This window comes from Mytilus trossulus, chromosome 4 (assembly GCF_036588685.1).
Source record: "Mytilus trossulus isolate FHL-02 chromosome 4, PNRI_Mtr1.1.1.hap1, whole genome shotgun sequence".
In the NCBI taxonomy this organism is placed as follows: domain Eukaryota; kingdom Metazoa; phylum Mollusca; class Bivalvia; order Mytilida; family Mytilidae; genus Mytilus; species Mytilus trossulus.
This window is the reverse complement of record NC_086376.1, coordinates 20174782-20201818: the sequence shown is the minus strand read 5'-3', so window position 1 is coordinate 20201818 and position 27037 is coordinate 20174782. Positions and strand designations below refer to the sequence as shown.

At 30.4% G+C, this 27037-nt stretch overlaps 1 protein-coding gene across 3 annotated transcripts; it reads right to left on the bottom strand.

The window, feature by feature from the left end:
* Positions 1–2617: 2617 nt before the first annotated feature.
* LOC134714846 (ceramide transfer protein-like) lies at positions 2618–26607 on the bottom strand. Of its 3 annotated transcripts, none has more exons than XM_063576481.1 (14): positions 26225–26607; positions 17590–17724; positions 15640–15747; positions 13720–13852; positions 12025–12135; positions 11218–11372; positions 10384–10485; positions 9751–9840; positions 9247–9312; positions 8634–8801; positions 6684–6747; positions 6007–6206; positions 4868–4991; positions 2618–3461 (listed from the first exon to the last, which is right to left on the bottom strand). In XM_063576481.1, the coding sequence occupies exons 1-14, from the start codon at positions 26480–26482 to the stop codon at positions 3334–3336; spliced, it is 1842 nt and encodes a 613-aa protein (XP_063432551.1). In that variant the 5' UTR covers positions 26483–26607; the 3' UTR covers positions 2618–3333. The 3 variants fall into 3 exon arrangements, with proteins under 3 accessions (XP_063432551.1, XP_063432552.1, XP_063432553.1); XM_063576482.1 differs by having other exon boundaries at positions 9247–9306; XM_063576483.1 differs by having other exon boundaries at positions 17608–17724.
* Between the last annotated feature and the right edge of the window lie 430 nt (positions 26608–27037).

Genomic DNA, 27037 nt, shown 5'->3' with positions numbered 1-27037 from the left:
AAAATGATTGATTTTTTAAAATTGATCAGAAAAACTTCAAAATCGGTAAACAATATTTTTTTCGGGTATATTTGTTGAAAATCGGGATTTTGACTAATTTTACGATCCCGATATCGGGATTCGGGTTGAGTGGTAAAAATCGGGATGATACCGCAAAAATTGGGATAGTTGGCAGGTCTGCAATTTTTTTTCTTCATGTCTGCTTCTTTCAATTAATATCAGTAAATTAACATGAATGTATAAAGTGTGTCCTTTGAGTAATAAAGGAGTTACTGAGGTGACCAAATAAATCTAGGAACTCCACCATACCAAAAAATAATTAAAAAAAAATAATTCAATTTTATAATAAAAACAATTATTATTTATTAAATATTGATGTGATCGGACTAGAAATAAAATTATCATGTAGACAAAATTACAGAAATGACAAAGGAAGAAACATGTCAAATACATAATGCTTTTTTTTTTAAATTACTGTTGAAGAACAAATGAACAAAATATGAGAAAATGTTAGGTGGGTTTAATTTTGATTTTGATGAAACGCTTTCTTTTATGTATTCAAACAATGCCATTTTTGCATGTAAATGTATCTGTTGGTTAATCATTACATTTGCGGTTTGTTTGAATATTCATAAGAAAATCTTTTAATGTTAAAAAAGTTATGCCCAGGTAGTGTTTACCAATCAAATGAGATAATGAAAAAACTATTACAAATGTAAGCAATGACTGAAAATAAGAAGGAAGTAAATGAACTCTTATTTTGATTTTTCCCCTGAATATTTTTATTTCTATGGTCAATTAATATCAAGAAAACCAGGCGTTGACTGTCAGATAAGGAAGATGATTTTCCAGGAAATAAGTATCAACACCATGTTACATTAATCACTTGTATTTTGCATTAAATATCAGGACAAAATCTAGTGACATGAATAACAAGGAATGAAAACTGAGCAAGGTTTTTTCAGCTAAAAAACTACTGTTTGTATGCTGTATTTACAATGAAGCAGTCAAAATATATACAAAATATACAATAAAAATAAAATTGCATTGCATTGTAGAAAATATTGGCTATGTACAAAAGTATAAACATATGATTAAATAAATATATTAATTTAATAATGTATATGGACCATCACAGTATAGCTACCACAATGAGTATAAATGGAACTTCAGACTACCATATACCGCCCTCCCCCCCCCCCCCCACCCCCTTTTTTTTAAAAGTAATTTTGCTTAAACAATCTTGTTCAATCATCATTTTGAAGAAATATTAAATATAATGCCACAATCTGAAAAAAATCTGTTTATTCAGTTCATAATTTTCCTTGTCTTTGAAAAATGATTCTTTTACAAAATTCCTTATAAAAAAAAATAATGTGTAGAATAACATGACTATTTTCAATCATGACTCAAGGACTGAGTTTCACCAAATATATATATTCTAGCATTGATTTGGTATATACCAGTCTGAAATCTTAATGATAAATGGTTTTATTTTTCATATTATGCAATAAAATCCTGACATTCTCATAACAAATAATTTCCATTATATGTCAGTCATATTTTTCCTGTAAAACTTAATGCCACCTCAAATTAAGGAATTCAAATAATGTACAAGATTGGAATAGCTAATAAAATTATGTATATACATTATCAAGTTCATATGCCGTCATTTGAATACACAAACCACACGTAAACATCCAATTATACATACACACACCTTCTTATAACACACAACTACACACATACTCATGTACACAACATCTCCAAACGCAGATCTCCTCCTATCATTAACAAATATCCATTAATAAACAAATCTTCTGCAATTTCACTCAATCAATTAATAGTACTAGCATTTTTATTGCACAATCACTGTTTCCATATGAATAACATTTATCCAGATTAACATGTATCCTGACCTAGAAGTACAACAGGGATCCAGATCTACATGTATGACATGTGACTGGATACACATGTTCATTCAGACAAAATGTGTGCTCTGCTTTTATAACTTAAAATCACAGTAAAAATATTAAAGCCATGTGTGCATTTGATAATATTAGTTACACAGTGTTCAATTGTCCTAATACGAGAATTTATTGGGTCAATAAAATTCATATTGGGTGAGGCGAAGCCAAACCCGATATGAATTTTATTGACCCGATAAATTCCGTATTAGGACAATTGAACACTGTGTCCTAATACGAGAATTTATCGGGTCAATAAAATTCATATTGGGTGAGGCGAAGCCAAACCCGATATGAATTTTATTGACCCGATAAATTCCGTATTAGGACAATTGAACACTGTGTAACGAATTTATCCTGATTTTGTTATATTACATATTATTATATTCAAATTCAATTTTAGGACAATATCAACCAAATATATTATAGATATTTAATCTGAAACTGTGAAAATTTTTAAATATTAAGACTATAAAGCAACTATTTTTTTTTATTATTTTCATTAGGTCAATGGTATAAGGGAGATAATTCCAATTGACGTAATAAATAAGGGAGATAATTCCAATTGACGTGATAAAAAATTGTACTGAAATTTATTAGGACAATATCAGCCAATCAAATTGCGAGAAATTACTCTAAATCAGGATAAAATAATTTAGCTGTCGAATATTATTACAATTTTTTTTCTTTTAATTTTTTGTAGTTATCAGTCTTCATATTCCTTAAATATTTAATAATAAACCCTAAAAGTAGAATATATGGCTGAAAAAATTCAACACAATTCAATATTTACCTTGAAATATAAACAATTTATTAGTTACTGTTGTATGAATTTCTAAAGTAAACTGAATTTAAAATCTAAAATTCATAAAATTAGGAATCTGCCACCTTCCATAACATGTAATCAGACTTTTTAACACAACATATTTCTCTACTGTAAAACCAGGAGTTACAAATTATGTCTTAAGTTACAATGATTGTTTTACTATGATTTAAGTAAATAGCTTGATTATCAACATATATACCGACACTGTATAAAAAATTGCACCAACATACCATACATTTCAACAATCTATCCAAACTCAAAAATGTAAAGTTTGGAAATGAACAAGAAATCATGTCAATATCAAATGATATATTCAACAACTAAAACTTTTAACCGGAACAGAAGGAATCATGTTAAAGCAAAAATACACTACTATGTATCTAAAATTTAAGGATTTCTAACAGGGAAAATAATACATAAAGTTAATTAATGATGATAACTCCATTTTAAGATTAACAATTTGTTTCATTGATAAAATTTAGACATTGTCCATAAAAATATATTCTCTAAAAAGGCACCAAACATGAAGGTGTAGTGGAATTAGAACATGATAGGCTTATTAGCTGTTGCTTTCTTTACATATTCTGTGAATGTCTTAAGAAATCTTGGATATTCTCTCTTGTATACTGCTCTTAATACAGAAGACGGTACCCAGCCACCTGGATTTACTGTAAAACAAAACAACATCATGATAATCCACATAATTTAAAGTGTTTCAACTACACAACAAAGAAATGTCTTTCATTCTAAAATAAAAGGTTCTTTTAAATGTCTTACAAAATAAAATCATAATAGTTATATCATTTTTTACTTCACAATAAAAAAAATGTCTTTGATTGTAAGACTAAAGGTACTTTAAAATTTATCCCCCAATTGTAGCTGAGAAACACCATCTCATTTGAAATATCATTAATGATCTATCAATTTGGGATCTTGTGTTAAACTAGTTAAATTTAGCATATTAAAGAACCCCATACATACATTTTTTGTTGAAATCAAACAAAGTTAAATTTTTGACCCTTTTGACCTAAATGTGGACCAATTTGAAAATAGGGTCCAAATTCAAAAAACTTAACACATGATTACATTCAGCATACCAAAGAACCCCATAAATTAAAATTTTATTGAAATCAAACAAAGTTTAATTTTGGACCCCGATTTGGACCAACTTGAAAATCTAAAAATCATAATAAACAAGAATGTGTCCATAGTACACGGATGCCCCACTCGCACTATCATTTTCTGTGTTCAGTGGACTGTGAAAATTGGGGTCAGAACTTTAATATGGAATTAAAATTAGAAAAATCATGTCATAGGGAACATGTGTACTAAGTTTCAAGTTGATGTAACTTTAACTTCATCAAAAACTACCTTGACCAATAACTTTAACCTACACTTCCCACTATCATTTTCTATGTTCAGTGGACCATGTAATTGGGGTCAAAACTATAATTTGGCATTAAAATTAGAAAGATCATATCATGGGGAACATGTGTACTAAGTTTCAAATTGATTGGACTTCAACTTCATCAAAAACTACCTTGACCAAAAATTCTAACCTGAAGCGGGACGAATGGACGCACAGACATACGAAGGAACGGAGGCACAGACCAGAAAACATAATGCCCCTCTACTATCATAGGTAGGGCATAAAAATCTAAATACATGTTTAGATTCAGCATATCAAAGAACTTCATAATTTTTTTATTTTTTTTAAATCAAACTAAGTTTAATTTGGATCCTTTGGACCTTAATGTAGATCCATACACTTACACACAAGTTATGTTCTGCAAACTAGAAAAATGCTTATTTGGACCCTTTTTTAGACCCTTAATTCCTAAACTGATGGGGCCATAACCCCCAAAAATAATCTCAACCTTTCTTTTGTGGTTTCAAACCTTTGGATTAAATTTCATAGAGATCAATTCACTTAAACTAAATTTAATGTCTGGAGACTTAGTGTCCTCAGACGACATGATACCAATATAGGACCGCAGAAATGGTTGTATAATAACTAAAAGAACTGAATAAAATTTTAAGGCGCATGTTGCTGAAACATTACAATTATACTAACCATCAGCTGTATAACTTATTTTACATGTAATATTATCTCTGGTTATCTCCCCTTCTGATGGTGGCTCTATAATGGTTTGACAAATCATTCCAACATTCATTGTAACTCGCACATATTTTCCATCCTAAAAATAGAAATGAAAATGAAGAAATCATATACATATCTATATATATAAACAAAAGTTAAATGATATTTTCTTTGGTTCACATCATCACAGCAAGGCTATAGTGAAATATTCTAATAGGAAGCAAATGGTGACATTTAGAGTGTACAACAAACACTGTTCTTTAAAATGTTTGAGAATTTAAAATTTGAAACCAGTATGTCCTTTGAAGCCTTGTTTACATCTTTTTTTGCTACATATTTTACATGTTGAATATGGTCTTTCACAGATTCAGATATTTTACTTGCAGTCAATTAAGCACTGTTTCAATATACAAACTGTTAATTAATTTATAGTTTTGCACAGGAAATAATATCCCCTGAACAGTCTGAAAAAAGATTAAACTGATCTTAATCGACCACAAGTCTGAACAGTACCTAATTAATACCTAATTAACGTGTACTGAGAGACTAAAAATGACAATTACATATTGTTTTGTCTAAAGATCAATTATTGGTGTTTTAGTATGTGTTTTACAGTATATGGTTCTTACAGGTGTTTTAGTATGTGTAAACAAAATGAAGAGAAATCTAAATTTTCTAAAATCTCTTTGATCCGAGTATAAACAATTTTGTCAACTTTCAACGACCTAAATAACTCTAAGATGGAAATTACTCTCTTGAATAAAAGCCAAAGGAAAAAATTGTAACTGAAAATTAAATAAGTAAAAATAATTTTATGATACCAGAATATGGATCCCCTTCCCATATTCATCCCAATTTATTTTAGCTTTACCAAGCTAAGCAAGAGTTGTGTCCCTTGGTCTATCAAACAGTCAGTTTTCGTTAAGAGTTGAACCATGTGTATCTTGAAATAATTCTCTGGCCCGACTGATTTTGCGATAACACTGTATGTGTTGAACTGTATATGATATGACAGGTAAATTAGAATGGGTTGAACTGTATGTTGACTGAAAGACATTTCAGAATGTACTGTACTGAATATTATTCTAGACTGTAGTATGTGTTAGACTTACAGATATTTTAGGATGTTTTGTACTGTAATTAACAACTATCCATCTATCTGGTGTTTCATCTGTTTGTCCAGGTAGGTGTCGTTTATGAGACCAGAATAATGCATCTCTTTGTGAGGCTGGCCACACCCGTTTAATAACATTGTGTAAAATAACTGTATCTTCTGAAGGCCATTCTACTGCTACAGTTGAGTCTAAGGTCACTGTAAATGTAAAATGGTCAAAAAGTTAACTCCATGTCTCCCTACATTCATACCATAAGTAATTATTTTACTAATAATGCTTAAGTCTTTCAATTCAAGATTTGTTTTATTTAATTTATTGGCTAAAATACTTCAAGAATCTTTACTAGTATATAGCTTACATTCCCAGTTGATGTCTTATTCTAATTCTGTCTAGTGTTTAAACCTGTTTGAACGATTGTGAAGAAACATACATTAGAATTTGTGTGTGCAGGACATGTTTCCAGAAAAACTTTCATCAGGTATGCTTTATAGATAATACCAAAAGTTTTCATAAAAAGAATTCAAACATTTTGACACTATGATGTGTAAATTTACATATTTTTCAAAATATTCCCTATAATTGTCAAGTATGTGGACAACTGATAAATAAGTGAATATTTGAATATAATATATTATTTTCTTTTCTGTAGCTAATTCTTTGTAATATAAACTTACAATCCCAGTGCATCTTGACATCAATGTCCCAGAAATGGTGACAGACTTCATGACCAGTAAATCCCTGAAATGAAAAATCAGGATTAACATTAACTTTTATGGTCATAAACCTTATGTTAAAATTTCATAGATTTCTGTTCACTTATACTAAAGTTATTGTGCGAAAACAAAGAAAAATGTTTATTTGGACCCTTTTTGGCCCCTAATTCCTAAACTGTTGGGACCAAAACTCCCAAAAATAATCTCAACCTTTCTTTTGTGGTTTCAAACCTTTGGATTAAATTTCATAGAGATCAATTCACTTAAACTAAATTTAATGTCTGGAGACTTAGTGTCAATCCCAACCTTCCTTTTATGGTCATAAACCTTGTGTTTAAATTTCATAGATTTCTATTTACTTTTACCTAAGTTATAGTACGAAAACCAAATGTCTTCAGATGACAGGGACGCCAACGTCATACCAATATACAACCAAAACATTTTCAATTTTTGCGGTCATATAAAAAGTAGAACTTTTGTCTTCACAGGTATTAATTAAACAGCTATATACTTAAACATGGGACTTCCATCGACATTACACTCAACATTCTTATGATAAATTCCCCTTTTACAGCATAGGCTATTTTATTTACAGATTAATTTAATGAGTGTATCATTTCTTTTTTACCAACATACCTTGACAGTATGACAAGCCTTCAGTGGATCGCACACTACACCATCTATTTCTATGGTATATACTATCAGTCCTCAGACTACATACCTTGACAGTATGACAAGCCTTCAGTGGATCACACACTACACCATCTATTTCTATAGTATATACTATCAGTCCTCAGACTACATACCTTGACAGTATGACAAGCCTTCAGTGGATCACACACTACACCATCTATTTCTATGGTATATACTATCAGTCCTCAGACTACATACCTTGACAGTATGACAAGCCTTCAGTGGATTACACACTACACCATCTATTTCTATAGTATATACTATCAGTCCTCAGACTACATACCTTGACAGTATGACAAGCCTTCAGTGGATCACACACTACACCATCTATTTCTATAGTATATACTATCAGTCCTCAGACTACATACCTTGACAGTATGACAAGCCTTCAGTGGATCACACACTACACCATCTATTTCTATAGTATATACTATCAGTCCTCAGACTACATACCTTGACAGTATGACAAGCCTTCAGTGGATCACACACTACACCATCTATTTCTATAGTATATACTATCAGTCCTCAGACTACATACCTTGACAGTATGACAAGCCTTCAGTGGATCGCACACTACATCATCTATTTCTCTGGTATGTACTATCAGTCCTCAGACTACATACCTTGACAGTATGACAAGCCTTCAGTGGATCACACACTATACCATCTATTTCTTTAGTATATACTATCAGTTCTCAGACTACATACCTTGACAGTATGACAAGCCTTCAGTGGATCACACACTACACCATCTATTTCTATAGTATATACTATCAGTCCTCAGACTACATACCTTGACAGTATGACAAGCCTTCAGTGGATCACACACTATACCATCTATTTCTTTAGTATATACTATTAGTCCTCAGACTACATACCTTGACAGTATGACAAGCCTTCAGTGGATCGCACACTACACCATCTATTTCTATAGTATATACTATCAGTCCTCAGACTACATACCTTGACAGTATGACAAGCCTTCAGTGGATCACACACTACACCATCTATTTCTATAGTATATACTATTAGTCCTCAGACTACATACCTTGACAGTATGACAAGCCTTTAGTGGATCACACACTACACCATCTATTTCTATAGTATATACTATCAGTCCTCAGATTACATACCTTGACAGTATGACAAGCCTTCAGTGGATCACACACTACACCATCTATTTCTATGGTATATACTATTAGTCCTCAGACTACATACCTTGACAGTATGACAAGCCTTCAGTGGATCGCACACTACACCATCTATTTCTATTTCTCTGGTATATACTTTGAGTTCTCCGTCCTCTGCTATACATCTCCATAGACTGTCTCCGTCTGATGATTGATCAGACATTCTAGCTATATGTTCATTTGTTATCTTATTAATCTGAAAAATACCAGACACAAGAAATATATAAAAGTCGGAACTTATTGAAATGTTTTTGAAAGATTTACTGAAACAGCTGAATAAATAACATGTAATAATTAATATGTCCTTAATTTCTAACATCAAGCTTAAATGATACACTCAGGTTTCTTAATAAAATACTTTTGTAATATTCGCGAATGTTATTTCAAAAATATAAAATTTAACTTTAAAAAACTTTACTCAGGCCCTGTGTCTATTTCCACACTTGAAACATAGGTACATTAAAAAAAATAAAAAATTCATTAACAACTGAAAAATATTTTAATTAAAAAAAATAAACTCTGTTTGTTGAACGCCTGTGTGCATCCTTTGGTAGAGCAGATGAATTTTATAACATTAAACTCAGAACAAGAAATCTAATAAACTTTTGCCTTTGATTTCCTGTATTAATATTGGTACATACCTCATCATACAGTCTGTGACTTGGAGCTAACAATATCTTTGGTTGACTGACCAGTCCTATCTGTACCTTCAAAATATCAACAATGTCTAAAATAAGATGACAAGAGGAATCAAGTGCAATCCTAAACTTGTTAGGCATAAGTATGAAATAGTAATATTTTTTTGTTTTTTGTGGGTAAATTAAAAAGAAATTCAATGAATTTCCCAGCTAATTATTTTTTCATAGTAATAGTTTCTTAACCATATTTAGCTTTTATTACTAATTATTATCATCAATGTCATAGATTGATTTTTTCAGATAAAATTTTAGAATATTTAATTCTATTTGATTTTTTTTTCTCTGCCTGCCAATAAAATATACAAGGTATACAGAATCTTTTCTCAAAGCTCTAATTACAGATGCTTAAACAACACTTTAATAACTGTGAATAAAATGACTTATTGTTACAGCTGATATTTAAATATAATACAAGTTTGTATTCTTTAGACAGAACAACTAGTGTACCTTCTCATCATCTTTCTGTTCTAGTTTATCAAGACTAGCATCAACAGCATCATAAAATTCATCTTCTTTTATCTGACAGTGTGGTCCTTCCTGTAATTAGTGACAATATATTTATCGTACCTATATAGAGTTGACAAATACGCTAAACTTATATCCACAATTCAGGTTAAAATTCCTGTAGACAAGAATGTACTTCTCAAATGCATTTATTTATATTGTATTAAAATACTATCAAATAACATATTATATCAAGTATACTCAGTTGAAATATAGACAATAAAACCATATAAGAAGGGTTGCAATCCAAAATTGCAGTGTCTATTTGGAAACTACAATAAACTATGTACAAGGACTTATTTTATGACTAAAGTGAAAAAAATATTTTCAAAGGGGCATTATTCCTGTGAATAGATATTAACCAATGTGATAGTGGTTTTATATCCTGATCTTTTTTCTTACAAAGTTTAAAGGATATTGAACAAAACATCAAAGAAGATTGTCCAGATAAACAGCTGATATGTATATAGTTTGAAGGGTGTATTAAGCATTATTGAAAGACTATTTTCAGAGTATCTGAGTAAATAGAAAATATCATGGATTATCTCTCTTTGTTTTGTAAAAATTAATGCGTACTTCAAAATCTGGTCCCCCTATTACAAGTCTTGGTGGCTGTTTCATTTGCTCTGCTGAGAGTTCCTTAAATTTTTCTTCAGTTTTCTTCCGTCTTTCATTTTCCTGTAATATAAAACAAAATACTAATTATTTTATAATCAATTATGTTTTAAAATTTGTTTATTCATTTTTCTTCTGTACTTCATTTTCCTGTAATATTTACCACTACTTATAAATCTATATTTTACAATACTTGAAGCACAAGTAAAAGTCACTTTTGCATTAAGTTATTTGCTATGTTCTGCTTTAAAATACACTGTAAATTTTGGCAGTTTTGAATGTTAAGTAAAAAGTCTCATAACCTGTTGTTTTTAATAGCAGTTTGCCTATAAATAAATAATTCACAAACTAATGTAATCAAATACCATTTATTAGAAACAGGGTCTTCAAGTGATTTCACGATGAAGATTAAGAAATTAATATTTAACAAACAGAAAAACTATGTTACCGATGAGAGATCTTAACAGAAAGTAACAAGTCCTAAAATAATACTATGTTGAGTTTGTTTGGTTCATTTTTACTTCTTTTATATATCTGTTCCTAGTCATTAGGGTTTTTCATACTGGACAACTAAATGACCATGGTTATCCACCAAATTTTGGCTGACAAACAAATTCTAATAAACAATAGATCTAGTCAACCTTGCAATTTCTTCTGATTACTGTGACAAGACTTAACCAGTTTCATTGTTGTGATAAGCTGGGAACCTGTCAAAGTAAAAGATGACAATCTACAGGGTCTGACTGACCACATTTTCATCTGAGGTTGGAGAATATATTAATTTTGATGCCTTGCCTTGTCAAGTTTTTTCTTCCACGCTTCCTCTCTCTGTCCCATGAGATCAATACAGTGAGATAAAGTAGCGATGATTCCAGCCGTCGTGGCTTTAAATGTGAAGGCTTCTCCTTTAAAATCCACAGAATGGCCTCCATGCTGCTGTAATATGGAAGCTGAAATCAAATTAATACAAACAATTTATTTTGCTATAATTTGAGCAGTGGTAATTTTAAATGAAACTATTGTGGATTCATTTATTTTCGTGGGTATCAATTTTCGTGGATAAAGGAAAACTTGCATTTTTGTGGGTATTTGATTTCGTGGCTTAGAAAATCTATGAATAGAAAGCCTTTAGAAAATGTGTGATTCGTTGAACATTTGAATTTGTGTTTCATCTGTAACCACGAAAAAATTGATATCCAACAAATAATAATGAATCCACAGTATTCTTTTTCTTCAAAATGATTCAAGATCATACATTGACCTCTAAATGCCGTTTATATTTCATTTGTGAGTTGTGCCTTGCTGTTTAATTTCAGTATACCAATAAGTTTCCTTTTTTTTGTATTTTTATTAAGTTTTCAAAGAGAAATGCATATCATGGATTGTTAATTAGCTGAACAAATCTTGCCGACATCTGCCAAATTGGTACTTTAAGGGGTTGTGGATGCTTACTAGTTAGACCAAGGTCTTGCATAATTCTGCAGCTGTACAATGTTGGTCCATTGAAGCAATGTTGATAATAATCTAGTGGATCTGAACCTTAACTAACCTATACCCATGTCTATTAAAATAAAGGCAATACTTTTTTGTTAGCAATGTTACCTAAATCTGTGCCTGTTGGTCCGTTAAAATGATGTGGATGATGATGGCTAGGTGGATGTTCAGAGGAAGTGTCACTGATGTCATCTGGGTCACCAATGTCTTCTTCTGATACTATAAATGTATTGAAACATTTTAAATCTTACATTCTAACAGTATTTAATTAATTCGTTTTGTTTTTCTTTCTCATTCAAACACATTATATAATGATTATGTTCATTGCAACTATCAGATTGGGCATGGTTTTGAACAAAACAAAGGATTTTTTAATTTGTTGGTTTACGGATCCGCCGACCCGATTTTGACGATTTTCACAATAAAAATAAAATTGACTTTTCGGTCTTTTTTTTATTCCCGCCGACCCTAACAAATACATTAACACTGAAAAATAATTAAAATGATCTTTTTTTATGAATGAAATGCATTAATCACTAACAGAATTGATAACACTTTCTGTTGTGAAAAAATAAAACTTCCAGTTTACGTTTCTCAAATCAATTAAAACTGACCTTGAAATGTCGTTTGAGCAAATAATTTTGCGGAACGAAACCTGTGTTTAAAACCAATTACACAATAACTTTGTTTCCCTCATTTGTCATAATTATGCAAGATGCATAATCCTATGGAAATAGACTAGTCCAAATGTGGACAGGTGGAAGTTCAAGTTAAAATACTGAATAGTAACCAATTATTTGAAATTTTGTTGTTTCATAGAAAATTAAAAAAAATATCGTCCATGTGGATAAAACACGGAAATGCATGACAACAGATTAATCCGATATTCTCGTTTTTCCAGTGGACGAGTCTATTACGTTTTTGACACGTGTGTTGGAACATATTTTCGTACGACGTTTTTACATTTTTCCTTTATCAGTTTTCGTGCTTGAAGATCATTTTTAACCAAGTTTTCTGAAATTGATTAAGAGCTACGCGAATCTGTTTTTCTTGTTTGTGAAATGACGATTTAATTTCGTCTTTGTCCGTGCACCCCCTTTTTTTTACGGGAAATTATTAGACAATGTCATGCGATGTTTATGACAGCTGACCAATAATATTTCATCGAACTAAAATTTAAGAAATGATGACAAAATAGTATAACAAACATATTATTAGAAAGGTGAAATATATATTTCATTTTGCATTTTTTTCAGTCTTGAAAGATTTTTTTTTTTTTTTTCCCGACCGACCGACCCGACTTTTTCATGGAAAAAAGCTGTAAACCAACAAATTAAAAAACTGTGGCCTTACATGATAAAATAAACATTTAACATATAGGGAATGGTTTGGTGTTTTAAAATAATATTACAATAGATGATATATTCATTTGGCCGAAATCCAATTAGGTGGAGTCTTCTGAATATCATTTTTTTAAATATTTTCCACACTCGATTATTTTCTTATAACTAATACCACCCTTTTAAGTTATATTTCTACTATAACGACAGTCATATAAAATTGGCTAAAATTATAAATAAATTTCTGTTTATGTGAATTTATATATGGATATTTGAGTAAAATTTATAGCAACACTTCTGATCTATGTGTAAAATTAATCCACATTTCCTACATCCTTTGAAGTTATCCCATCTAAATGCCTGGAATCATATTTAACCATTTGCATTGAATTGAATTTGCTTGAATCAAAAACACATATGGAGCATTGCCATTTGTAACACATGTAATTCCAAAGATATTTACAGTCATGTACAACATTATGTGTCACTGCAGATGCACAAGTATCAAAGTAACTCTGTAACGTATCTATCTGTCGACAAAGTATATCACGGAACGTTTCCATTTCAGCCAATTTTTCTTTTAAACCTCTTCCTCGCTGCAAAATAAAGTATAAAGATTCTCAAAACAAATCATTACAAGATGTGTACAGTAAAAGTGGATATTTATGCAGTTTATTATTTTTAGGATTTGTATGTTTTATCATTTGGCTTCAGTTAACATTAGATTTTCAAACAATAAGTCATGTAAGTGCGACTTCATTAATTTTGTTGTTATCCTGAACAAACTTTTCATGCTGTGGATATTTTTCTGCACTTCAAGTGATTGTGAAATAAATAGAATTATCTCCCTTGAAAACCTTTATAATTAACAATATAAAAACCTTCAGTGAATTTTCTTTTTTTTATTACACTACCAGTAATTATATTTTAATGTTTTCTATGTTTCCCCAACCTCTTTTAGACAGGTTTCCCTTTCATGACTGTAGACGGTTTCTTATTCCTATTAAACCTAATTTAATACAAGAACATTTGAATTGCCATAGATAGCAATTTTTTGAACAACTTCGTTTAGCATCATGTGGAAGTTTCTCAACAAAATTCATAATGGGAATATGTTTATCGCATACAAAGTAACTGTAAAATTCATACATAGTTTTATAGTCTCAAGGTATCTAGAATTCAGTATATACTGTTGATGAAGTGTGTATTTTTAACTCCAGACGTCCCTGTATTCATATATACCTTCTTTCATATACTGACAGCTTGAACCAGATTTTTGTGTTAGCTAATAAGCTGATAAGGAATTAACAAAAACATTTGTGTCTCTTCCAGGACATATTTTCATTTTTGTCGAGCCTTCGACTTTAGTCGAAAAAGCGAGACTAAGCGATCCTACTTTCCGTCGGCGTCGTCGTCGGCCGCGTCCACAAATATTCACTCTGTGGTTAAAGTTTTTGAAATTTTAATAACTTTCTTAAACTATACTGGATTTCTACCAAACTTGGTCAGAAGCCTGTATATGATCATAAGATAGTATCCAGAAGTAAATTTTGTAAAAATAAAATTCTATTTTTTCTGTATTTTACTTATAAATGGACTTAGTTTTTTCTGCGGGGAAACATTACATTCACTCTGAGGTTAAAGTTTTTAGAATTTTAATAACTTTCTTAAACTATCCTTGGTTTGTTCCAAACTTGGACAGAAACTTGTTTATGATCATAAGATAGTATCCAGAAGTAAATTTTGTAAACAAATAAATCCATTTTTTCTGTATTTTACTTTTAAATGGACTTAGTTTTTCTGCGGGAAACATAACATTCACTCTGTGGTAAAAGTTTTTAAAATTTTACTAACTTTCTTAAACTATCCTGGGTTTGTACTAAACTTGGACAAAAGCTTATTTATGATCATTAGATAGTATCCAGAAGTAAATTTTGTAAAAAGACAACTCCATTTTTTCTGTATTTTACTTTTAAATGGACTTAGATTTTCTTCCAGTGAACATTACATACAGTCTGCAGTTAAAGTTTTCAAAACATTTATTAGATTCATTAATTATTCTAGATTTTTACCAAACTTGGACAGAAGCTTCTTACAATCATAAGATAGTATCAAGAGGAATATTTTTATTGATTTTTTTCCTCATTTTTGTTTAGCCTGTGATTTACAGCAAAAGTAGGCGAGACACTGGGTTCCGCGGAACCCTTACAAATTTTTTAAAGATGATGTTGTTTTATCTTTACTATTTGTTTGGATCATTGATATTCTAGTAAAAAAAATCATTTTGCTTTATTGGAATGATGGCATGGGTTGCTGTCTTGGTAATGTTTAAACCACTTTTTGTTCAATTTACACCAAGAATGTTTTAATTTTGAAAACATACCTTAAAAGATGATGCTGATAAAGTAGATAAACTGGTACCAGATTGTAAAGACAGCAGGGAACCATGTCTTCGTAGATTGTTTTCACTACCATAACCAGATTCAGCTTGCTGGGAAAAAAGACAAAATTTACTGAAAAATGATCTCTCACAACATTTCGAGAAATTTAAATGACATGAGATGAAAAACATAATAAAAAGCCACAAAATGGTAAATGATGGTGTATGTGTTTGTTTATTGAGAATTAAATATACAGGAGGTACATTTAAATGTTTTTCAGAGGTTAACAATTTATTTCAACTCATTTGACATATTTGATATGCCCTGACTGTAGAGTTGATATTGTTTCAATGAAAGTAATAAACGTATAACTGGTAAATAATTAAGTCAGGCATTGATATTCTTGCTAGCTGGGAAAGCATAAATTGTTTATCATTTGAAATCATAAGTATTTCTATAGCAGTACTTCGAGTAATTTTTGTTTTGTTGTGCTTCGTGTTGATCTGATTTATAAGTCAAGTCATTTCGTACTGATTTTTACAGGTTTTTTCTTATGTTGTGCTGTTATTAAATTGAGGTGAACACAGCTTCATCTAAACAACTTTAAACCAAGTCTATACTAAGAAAGATTCATGCACAGTTTGGAAAACATATTGCTTAATGTCAGTTGTTTTTGTGATTCCTGTTATCCTTTCAATATCTGATCAATTGATTGACAAATTGTACAAAAAAACAAACAAATACGAATATAAATAAGTACTGTTGTATTAGGAACAAAGACAGTAAAAGGTAGGGAAATGGTTGTCAATTTAAAAAAGCATTGGATTGTGAAATTAAAGCCTCTTACAATTTAGTTTTTATTGGTATGTTTTACTACAGGGTTTAGCCTGTTATGTCCAAACTAGAGGTTTTTCTCATAACTAAACAACCAGTTAATTGTCCAAATGTCCTAATCTTCAATTATACAAAGAAGTAGAAAAATCAAATATTTCTTTTTTACTAATATGTATATGAAGCTTCAGGCAGAAATCTTGAGGATTAAAATCGACCTTATGGTAACAGATTCCACTTTTAAATGAAATTCAATATTGCCTCATATTTAAAAATAACTTAAAAGTCCATAATGAACTTAAAATCATTTCCTTAGTAAAGATAATGGTTCATTTATACTTCCTTATGTTTTGAAAAGTCTTAAATAAGATTTTAATATAATAATCAATAAAATATATTTGGAATGAGTCCAGTTAAATACTTTTTTTACAAACTTTTAAATATTCTGTACACAAAGCATCAGTTTTGTTGTTTCGTCAAATTGAAAGATCAATTAACATGATACTTAAATGAGAATTGATTCGAAACTTAAGTTAACAAGCATACAATTTGAAGATTCCTTTAGAGATTTGATTATGTATTGTCCACAGGGAACAAATTTCATAAATAATTAATTATTTATTATCCCTTTATCTCATTAAATTTCCATTTTAACCTTCAATAATATATATCTCAATCAGTTGAAATTGGGGTCAAAACTTTAAGTTGGCATTAAAAATTAATAGACAGATCATAGCATGAGCAACAGATGTTTCAAGTTGATTGGACTTCAAACTTTATCATGTTTTGCAAAAACGACTTTGACCAAAAACTTAAATTTGAAGTGGGACAGACAGACAAACAAACAGACGAACGGATAAACTATAAAATTTAATGCCCCTAAGTGGGACATAAAAAATCAACAGTAATGTTCTTACAGGATCTTATTTTCCGGAATACTCTTTTATTCAATGAGTAAAAATGTCAGAAATGTTCCTGTAAACACAGAAAAGACTATTTACTTCTTTTAAAAAAAGATTGCTTGCAGGAAACAAACAAGTGATTTTTATACAATCAAAGCACATTAGTTGCACATCTATATGTTAAGTTTTCCTTTTACAGTGGAGTCCCCATTATAATACCTCAGTACTACAAAATACCCTATGTAATTCAATAGCGCTGATCCATCGATTACGGTCATCTTCACTGGCAGCTCGGAGGTACCACATACAATCATTTACACTAACATCGAATCTACACTCGTCAAACTGGTGAGGCTGAAAAAGTAAGGAGAATTTGACTAAATAAACATCTCATAACAGGTGATTTCTGTATACAGAATCTACTTCTAACATGTCTTATATATACAAATGTTTTTAAGAGAGCTAACAGTCATTTATTACAAAAAAACAGATCAATGTAGAATTTTGTGCTGGTGTATGTTATAATGTGTTATTTGTTCAATTATGAGCACATTACAAACCAGGTGCTTTGCAGGGCGCAGCTTTATAAGACAGCAGACGTCAACCCCTGAACAATTGGGGCAAGTATGGACACAACATTCAAGCGTGTTACAGCTTTGTATTTTGATTGTGATCACAATTTTAACATAATATGAGTTTCTGACACAAAACAAATGTCAAGATCTTACAAATCTATTGCGCAATATTGTACAATACAGGTTTCTTCTTCCAACTTTTCAAAAATTTGAAAAAAAATGAAAACTACTACTACCAACCCCCTTTTTTGCAATTAGTCCAAAACCTGACAATCCTTTTACATAATTTACAAGAAGTGTAAGGGAGGTATATCTGAACTTAACCCAACATTGTATGTTAAATGTTATTGAATTACCTTTCTTAAACTGCTTTTAAATTGTCTAAAATTGTCCATAAACCAGAAAAACCTAGTTTTCCCCCCTTTTTTGCCCCTAATTCCAAAACGTTTTGAGCCTTTATCCCCTGAGGCAATACTAACCATCTCTTTATGGTATGGAAACTTGTTGAATAATTTCAGAGAGATTCATACACTTAAACACAAGTTATTGTTTGAAAACTGCAAAAATGCTCATTTTTGGCCCCTAATAACTTAACTATTGGGACCATAACCAATAAAATCAATCCCTACCTTCCTTTAGTGGTATTGAACCTTCTAGCAAAAATTTATAGAGATCCATTTACTAAAACTTAAGTTATTGTCCGGAAACTAAATGCGTCTTCGGACGACGATGACGCAGACGACGTGATAGCCATATGCGACTCCAAAAAATTTTTGCGGTCGTATGATAAAAGATTTTTCAATCCTACACAAGAATACTATGGTGAGAGTTGCCTCATTAGCAATTAATAATATAGGCTAGGGTTATTGCATGAATATTGGGGAATATTGTCACGAGTAGAACTTTATATTGCCTGAGCTTGCGAGTAGAATATATATTCTACGAGGGACAATTTTCCCCAAAATTCATGCAATAACCCTTTTATTGTATATATATTTATAGCAATATAATATTTGAAAGTAAAAAATTGTTTAAACTAAGATTTTGTCGTTGATGACGTCATGAATTTTGCACTAGTGCAATATTAGAATTTATTGCACGCTAACTTTTGGTTACTTTCTGTGGGGAATATTATATTGCTATACAATAATACCACATCTTCTCTTTTATATAATAAATAGGTTAAAAGAAAGATTTGTCAAACATATACAAAAATACCAGGTAAAATTTGTCAATCATACACAAAACTACTAGGTCAAAAGAAATATTTGTCTATCATATACAAAAATACTAGGTCATCAGAAAGATTTGTCAATCATTCACAAAAATTCTAGGTCAAATAACAGATCTGTCAAGCATACCCCAAAATACTAGTTTGAAAATACAGACTTGTCATGCATCCACAAAATACTGTTGAAAAAAAATTTGTCAATCATACAGTAAAACAAAAATACAAGTTCATTCTTTTACATTTTCTACATGTTAGTTTTAATTGTTTGTTTACAATGTATTATAACTTTGTTAAAATTTTACAATTTCATCCAACCATGACTTTGTGACATCATTATACATGTACTGCTTGAGACAATTTGAGTGGGTTAAAACAATATATAATACCTATTGTAGGATGAAAAGCCTAATAAAACATAACTTATTTTGTAAAATATGATTCACAAGACAACGCTTTTGAGGAAATTTGTAATGTTAATAAATCCACCTACAACTGTAATATCAAATTAAAGTCCCTTAAATTATACCAAACCATTTGTTAAAAGTTCAGACTTGCTATTTTTTTCAATTCAGATAACAAAAAAAATATAAAATCTATTCTGAACTGCCTTCTTCACTCCTATTTATAAACAAATTCATATCAAGTACATTGTACATGGTCATCATTCTATGCATGTAAATGTATTTTTAAATGATTAAAATGTTATTTTGTTTGTACAAGATGTAATAACTTATCAAGTGCATGTAATCTGACATATAAGATCATATGCATCTACATGTATATATCTTATTCAGTTTTCTCCTTAAAATATTACTCCTGAGCATATTATAAATACTTTTGGAGCAATCACGTACAAAGATTCATACTGTGAGGTTTAGTCTGTGTTGAGTGGCTGACATTTTACAACATCTTTTTCATCAATTATTAAATGATAATCTGTTGAAGTTTGTTCCTCTGTGAGTGTTATCTTCATTCACAAAGAAGATGTTTCAAAGGTTTTGAAGCTTGAAGTCATACTGTGTAGTCAGTTTGACATAGTAGCTGATAATACAGATTAAATATAGTTTGAGCAAGCTTTTACAATGTTCGGTGTTTGACATTTTACTTTTTACAAGCGTCATAAGGACACTTAAACCTTGAAAGTCTTGTAAGTTGTAAGTTGCCAGTTGGGATTTTCATAATCTCTGATTAAAAAATATTAATCAAAGCAGATTGAAATAGGGAAATACAATGCAAGTTGTTAAATATGACTTGTCAATATTGCCAAAATTATTATATATGGGGAATAAAAGGCCCTTGTCAACATAACAATTTCAATGATTAATTAAGAACCCATGTAAATCAATTTGTTGACAGAATTTATGAAATCATCAAAGGAAGAAAGTATGTGTGTAGGTTCATTGTATGTGTAACTTAAGAAAACCCAACAGATACTATCATAGTTTTCCATCAATCATTGAATCAAACATAAGGTAAATTACAATGTACATTCAAATTCATTGAGATAAAAAAAATTGCTTATCAAACTCAAGTGTGACTCAGAATCTCCTACACAAAAACATCTGTAATGATAAGAGGTTAACCTCAAGTTCAATGACATTAGAATAAATTGAACAATGTATCCTATTAAAACTTACTTATATTATAAGTATATCTTCATGTGACAAAACAAAATAATCTATTTATAAATCACCATTAATAAAGTAAATGTTAAGACTTCTTTTATAAAACCTACATACATGTTGATAGACTTTAAACTAGCACCTTTTCAGATTTTGATTATATAATAGGTCTATTAGGATCAGCATCTCAATTTAACTTTACTGAATTTACAACAAGAAGTTGTTAAATAAATTTGTTACCCTGCCTTTTATCATGCTTTTCAATGTCATATGGTAAAATCACTGAAAGACCCCCCTTCTCAGCCCCAGATCCAGAGGGGGGGGGGGGGGGGGGGGGTTCCGGGGGTTAGAACTCCCCTTTTTTTTGGACGATCAAAGCATTTGAATGGGGACATGTAATTGGAACCCACCCTTTGTCCTGGGGTAGGACCTCCCCCCTTTTTAAAATTGCTGGATAAGCCCCTGCTTCTTAATTATTGAAAACTATCATTCTGCACTGACAATAATATATCTTGCAATTGGTGTTAATAAGAAACACCCCTTCAGGCTAACACACTCAAGGTGAATCTAATACTTAAATCATAATGTTGTCTTTTAATTTTATTTGTGTGGGATTTGATTTAAAATACAAAAGGTACATAGATACATGTAGTGTATCAAGTCTTTAAAGTTAAACTTACTGAACTGGTAACAATAATATTGTTCCAGCTTGAATCTCAGGGCAGAAGGGTGCTACTTGTCTGAAAGGGCACTTTAGCGCAATAACCCAAATTGTAAGGGCACTGTTTGGCAGTGTATTAATAACCTTGAATACATGTATATATATTGCTAGGCTCAGCGGCAGAACATTACTTGTATTTTAACCTTATACAGAAATTAATGTGTTCCAAGTGTTGGTTCCAGTAAGATTTTTTTATTATCAAATTATCATACCATGACACAAAGCATATCATTTTAATTGATGTTAATTTATGCAAACTGTGCATTTTGATCAGGAAAAAAATCCTTAGAAAAATCTTTATAATTTATATAACTTAATTATACAAGTCTATAAAAATAAACAAGTAGTTCTGAAAGATGGAGCTAAACAAAATTGAATTTGTTATGTAATTAAATTATCTACATTAAAATTACTTGTTTAGACATCCATGTATAGTATTTGTGTTATCATGGTTATTGAAAGTTACCTAACTTGTAATCCTTTAAATTGTTACAAAAAAGTATTAAGAAGTGCACACCAAAATATTATATTTTTGAGTGGGTTTAAGTTTATATCTGTGCTATTTATCATGCTCATAGTTTTATTCGATAGGTGTTTTGCTAAATGAGCTCGAGTAATTTCATACATGTTTTACAATTTATTAGCATGCTCAAATGATGCTGTTGTAAAGCTTCTTTCTTGACTTTTGCAGAGCCTATTTAAACCAAACAGTTGATCAGACAAAACAGATGGGTGCAACTTCATGTCTCTTAATAAGCATAATATCTGCAGAACAATTTGGTATTCAATAACATTGAAAATTATACAAACAATTAGAAAAGGTTCAACCTATCAACAAGTAACATGATCAAACTTTCCTAATTTTATACATTGTACATTATATATATTTCTTTAATCATGATTATTTCCAATTTTTAATCATGTAATAAACCATTAGTATCTATGAAGTTTCACAATAATCATTTACCCTAATTTACATACATGACCTACATGTATGGTATACATGCATGTATGACATTCTATAAATTTTTTAACATGTTTGCATTTTTCAATAACAATACATGTACATGTATTTAATGTTTTTATGGTGATGGATTTACTGTGATCATTTTCTTGTAATTGACAATGCTGATATAAAATGACACCAATATATCTGTTATCTGTCCATTAAATATTTATAATCACACATGAATTATTAATGTGACAAAATGTATACAGCTCTAACAGCAAATATACAAGTACATGTACAATATAAATTTTGTACATGTACAAATGTATATATTGAATGAGTTGAGAGATCAGCTTTTCACATGAACCAGAGATTACCAAACCTTATCAACTACATGTACATACATGATACATGTAATGGGCAGTGTTAGAAAGAACAAACATTTTATCTGATATATCTATTTTTTTCTTTATAAAATTAAAGATATATACATGTACAAAAATGTAGATGTACAATGTACATATGTGTAGATGAACATATAAATATGGTATGGGTAATGCATATTATTGAAGCTCTGTGTTGATTCATAGGAGAGTTACATACAATGTACTACATATAAATGTTGCAAGACTTCCCTTAAAGGACTTTCCATCTGCAGTCTTTTGGTTGTTGTACAGGTAACATAATTGAGTCAGTTACATATACATGTACTTGAGGTGAAAAATCTTTTTTTACAAAAAAAAATGAAAAAGCACCATATTAGGACAAAGTCCAAGTACATGTATTTATAACGAATATCTGCAAAATTAACATGCATGACAACAATTACATGTATTCAGTTCTCAGTAAGAAATAGCAAGCATTTGGGAATAAAACAATTATTATTTCAAACAAAAACAAGAATGTGTCCCCAGTACAGGGATGCCGCACTTGCACTATCTTTCTCTATGTACAGTGGACCGTGAAATTGGGGTCAGAACTCTAATTTGACATTAAAACTAGAAAGATCATATCAAAAGGAAAATATATACTAAGTTTCAGGAAATTCAGGTTGATTGGACTACAACTTCATCAAAAACTACCTCGACCAAAAACTTTAACCTGAAACTGGACAGATGAAAGAATGAACTAACAGACAAACAAACGAACACACAGACCAGAAAACATAATGCCCCTCTACTATCGTAGGTGGGGCATAAAAATAACAAAATACATACATAAAATTGATAAAGGAAATAGGGAATGTGTCAAGTATATTAAATGTTCTATATAAATAAACATGTACCACTGTCATGCAGCAGTATATTAAAAGTATTTTCAATATTTCAACTGAAAGCAGCCTTCACACTAAACCACAGACCAACATGACCAAGCCACCCAAGCATGTGAAACACATTCATAAAATCATCTCTACAGGTCAACAGAATCAAACTAAAATTAAAAAAAAAAAAATAGCTTCAGGGACTAAAAATAAAATATTCTTTCAAGGAAATAAATTTCATTTTTTTAAGAATATATTCTTGCTGATTAAGATTGATCATATATTTTGTCTAGCCCAAAGTATTCGTTTTTTTTTTAATCAAATGTGGTATTTCAGCATGTTTAGCGTGAGACAATTTTTAGATTCAACTGATCATTTATAAAATATAGCTGATCATGATCAATTGTTAGTTATAAGGCAAAAATAATAATTATGCATTTGTTTCCATTAACACTACCTACATGTACCCTAACACTTCTAAATTTTTAATGCCATTTTGGAACAAGCACAGTAAAATTCAGACTGATAGCAACCAGCTTAAAAATGTTTGTAAAATAACAGTATTGCCTAGATGTTGTAAATGCACCTACATGTACATGTACAACAATGCACAGTATCCTATTTATTTCAGTACATAATAGCATAAACATATGTATAATCTTTTTTGGGTCTCACTAATTAGCGACAACAAGCGTCAAGAAGCGACAACAAGAATTATTTTTAGCGACAACAAGCGACAAGAAGACTATTTAGCGACAAGAAAACATTCTTTTTTATTAGACATAAAGAAATTTGTATGTAATGGTTTTTTTTTTTAAATTTGAGATCAGATGTCTAATTAAAATGTTTTATTATATAGATAGATGAAGAAATGAAACATTTGTGAGGAAGAAAAAGTTTGTGAAGTTTATATTAGTATATTGGTAGATGAAGATATTAAACATTTGTGTAGAAGAAAAAGATTGAGCTTCTTTTTTTTATTTTTGAAATATGAAGACTATATGTATAAGATAATGTATCGTCGCTGTTATGCAAAAACCTCGTATCTCAATTTTTTGCGGAAATCTTTTTATCGATTATTAAGAATTAAATATGTATGTTCCACTGAATGCGAAAATATCTGATCTTCTAACCAATCATTAACCCGAATTCTGACAAGTGACGAAAAAGTGTAGTCGGATTGGTGAGACATTTTGTTGTGCGAAAATATCATATCTCAAAAGAAAAAAAAGATGTCACTAGCAGCTGAGATTATAACAGGTACAGTTTTGTCAATTTTTTGTCTAATATATATTATGTATAGCTTAGAAATAATGAAAAGCTTTGAAAATACAATATAGGTGCAGAAATTTTTGCTCGCCTTGGTAATTGATTGGTTAGAAGATACGATATTTTTGCATACATTGGAACATAAATATTTAATTCTAAATAATCGATAAAAAAAAATCAGTTTTTATTGCCTGGTGTAAAATTATGAAAACCTTAGATACGAGGTTTTTGCATAACAGCGACGGTATGTTTCTGTTTTCATCAAAGTCAAAGTATAAATAAACGAATGGAGATATATATGGAGTGTAAGGAAAAGTGATCTCACAATACAATAATTAAACGTTATACTGGCTGTTATACATAATAGATGATAAAATAAATATGTAAATAATATTTCATTTTTTCTATCAAATTAACTTTCTTGTCACTAAAATCGTTTTCTTTTGCATATTCTTTTAATATTTATTGCAATAATTAATCCTATGTTTTCTTGTCGCTAAATAGCTTATTGTCGCTTGTTGTCGCTAAAATAATTCTTGTTGTCGCTTCTTGTCGCTTGTTGACGCTTGTTGTCGCTAAAATTCTTGTTGTCGCTAATTAGTGAGACCGATCTTTTTTCATGTTTTTGGTCTTACTTGTCATCTTAAAAAGAACATCTGTAATGCAACAATTAACAGAAAAATGGTACAGAGTATGAAATAGGAACAAAAACTTGAACTTTACATACATGTATAAAGCAAAAATTAATTGCAGCCGAAAAGTCAACTATCATTTTTATGATTTAATTTTTAATATAATAATAATTTGCCTCTTTTTTTATATAAATTATCTTGTTTTAATCAAATGTAAACTTTCTCTTTGCTTAATTTTTACATTTGTCTGAAATAAATGTAACTGCAAACACATGTATCCAGAGTAAGTGTGATAACAAATTGTGACTGATATAATATGTTATACCCCCTTTTAATTTTTAGCAGGGTCAGAAGGACAAATAACAGTCTATACATGTATGTCTATGATTAACTGCTTCAAAACTGGATAACCCTTGCACATATTTTTCAGCCTGTGCACTATGTGCATTAATGAGTGATTTGCGTCTGATGTGTCGAACAGGTCAAAGACCTCCAAATGAAAATAAAGTTCAGTTCTTTTGTGTATTCGTCATGTAAACAAACCAAATCGACAAATGACAACATGTCTTGTGATCAAGAAGTTTATTAACCTACCGTGACATTAGCCTTTGACAGACTGACAGCACCTCTACAACCAAATGCAGTATCATTTTCAGATTTATAATAACTTAAAGTTCCTTCTTTTAGCACAATATAACGGTCTTGCCAACCATGTAAATAGTTAGTCCACTTTGACAGAACACCCTGCAACTCGGGTAAGCCAGGTTCGTAGTCCGAATCTTCGTTTTCTTCATCGTCTGTTAAGCTGAGAAGGTCTAACTTCTCTTCTACCATTCCTGTAGAAACTGACATTTTCTTAAAACCAACAAAAACTTCTTTTCTAAGCCGGTCTTCATGTGCCGTAGGTGGTTACGGGTTGTAACTTGACTAATCAGACGCCATAATGATGTCATGAAGGAAGTGGATTTAGAAGCGCCCTCTCGTGAACAGGGGAAGCTACTATACAATTATTATCATAAACATGAGGCCTACGTTAGTTCTTCTTCTAAAACGGGTTTTAGAAGTCCTTCACTATCTGAAAATTATATACTGGTTTGCGCTGCGTGGCCTATATATATATTTACAAAAACACAAAAATAATTGAAAATGAGTTTGGAGTGCTAAAAAAAAAAATTGAAATTGTGATTAACACTATGCACCGTGATAGGTTAATAATGAGTTTAATAAATGAATTTGTGGAGAACATTTCAATGGCGTAAGCTGTTCTCTGAATGTGTCGACTTTGGTTACAGCGACTGTGTGGACTTGTAGTAAATTCCACTGAGTAATGGTGTACGGAAAAATGAAAATTTATATGTATCTTTTTTTGGTAGAAATGTGTCTGAAAGTGAAACTATGATTTTTGCG

Coding starts and splice junctions, on each gene's coding strand:
- LOC134714846 (XM_063576481.1), bottom strand. CDS start 26,482: ATGTCAGTTTCTACAGGAATGGTAGAAGAGAAGTTAGACCTTCTCAGC. Junction 17,725..26,224: donor TGTCAAAGGCTAATGTCACG/GTAGGTTAATAA, acceptor TTACTTTTTCAG/CCTCACCAGTTTGACGAGTG. Junction 9,841..10,383: donor TAGGGGGACCAGATTTTGAA/GTACGCATTAAT, acceptor CACTAATTACAG/GAAGGACCACACTGTCAGAT.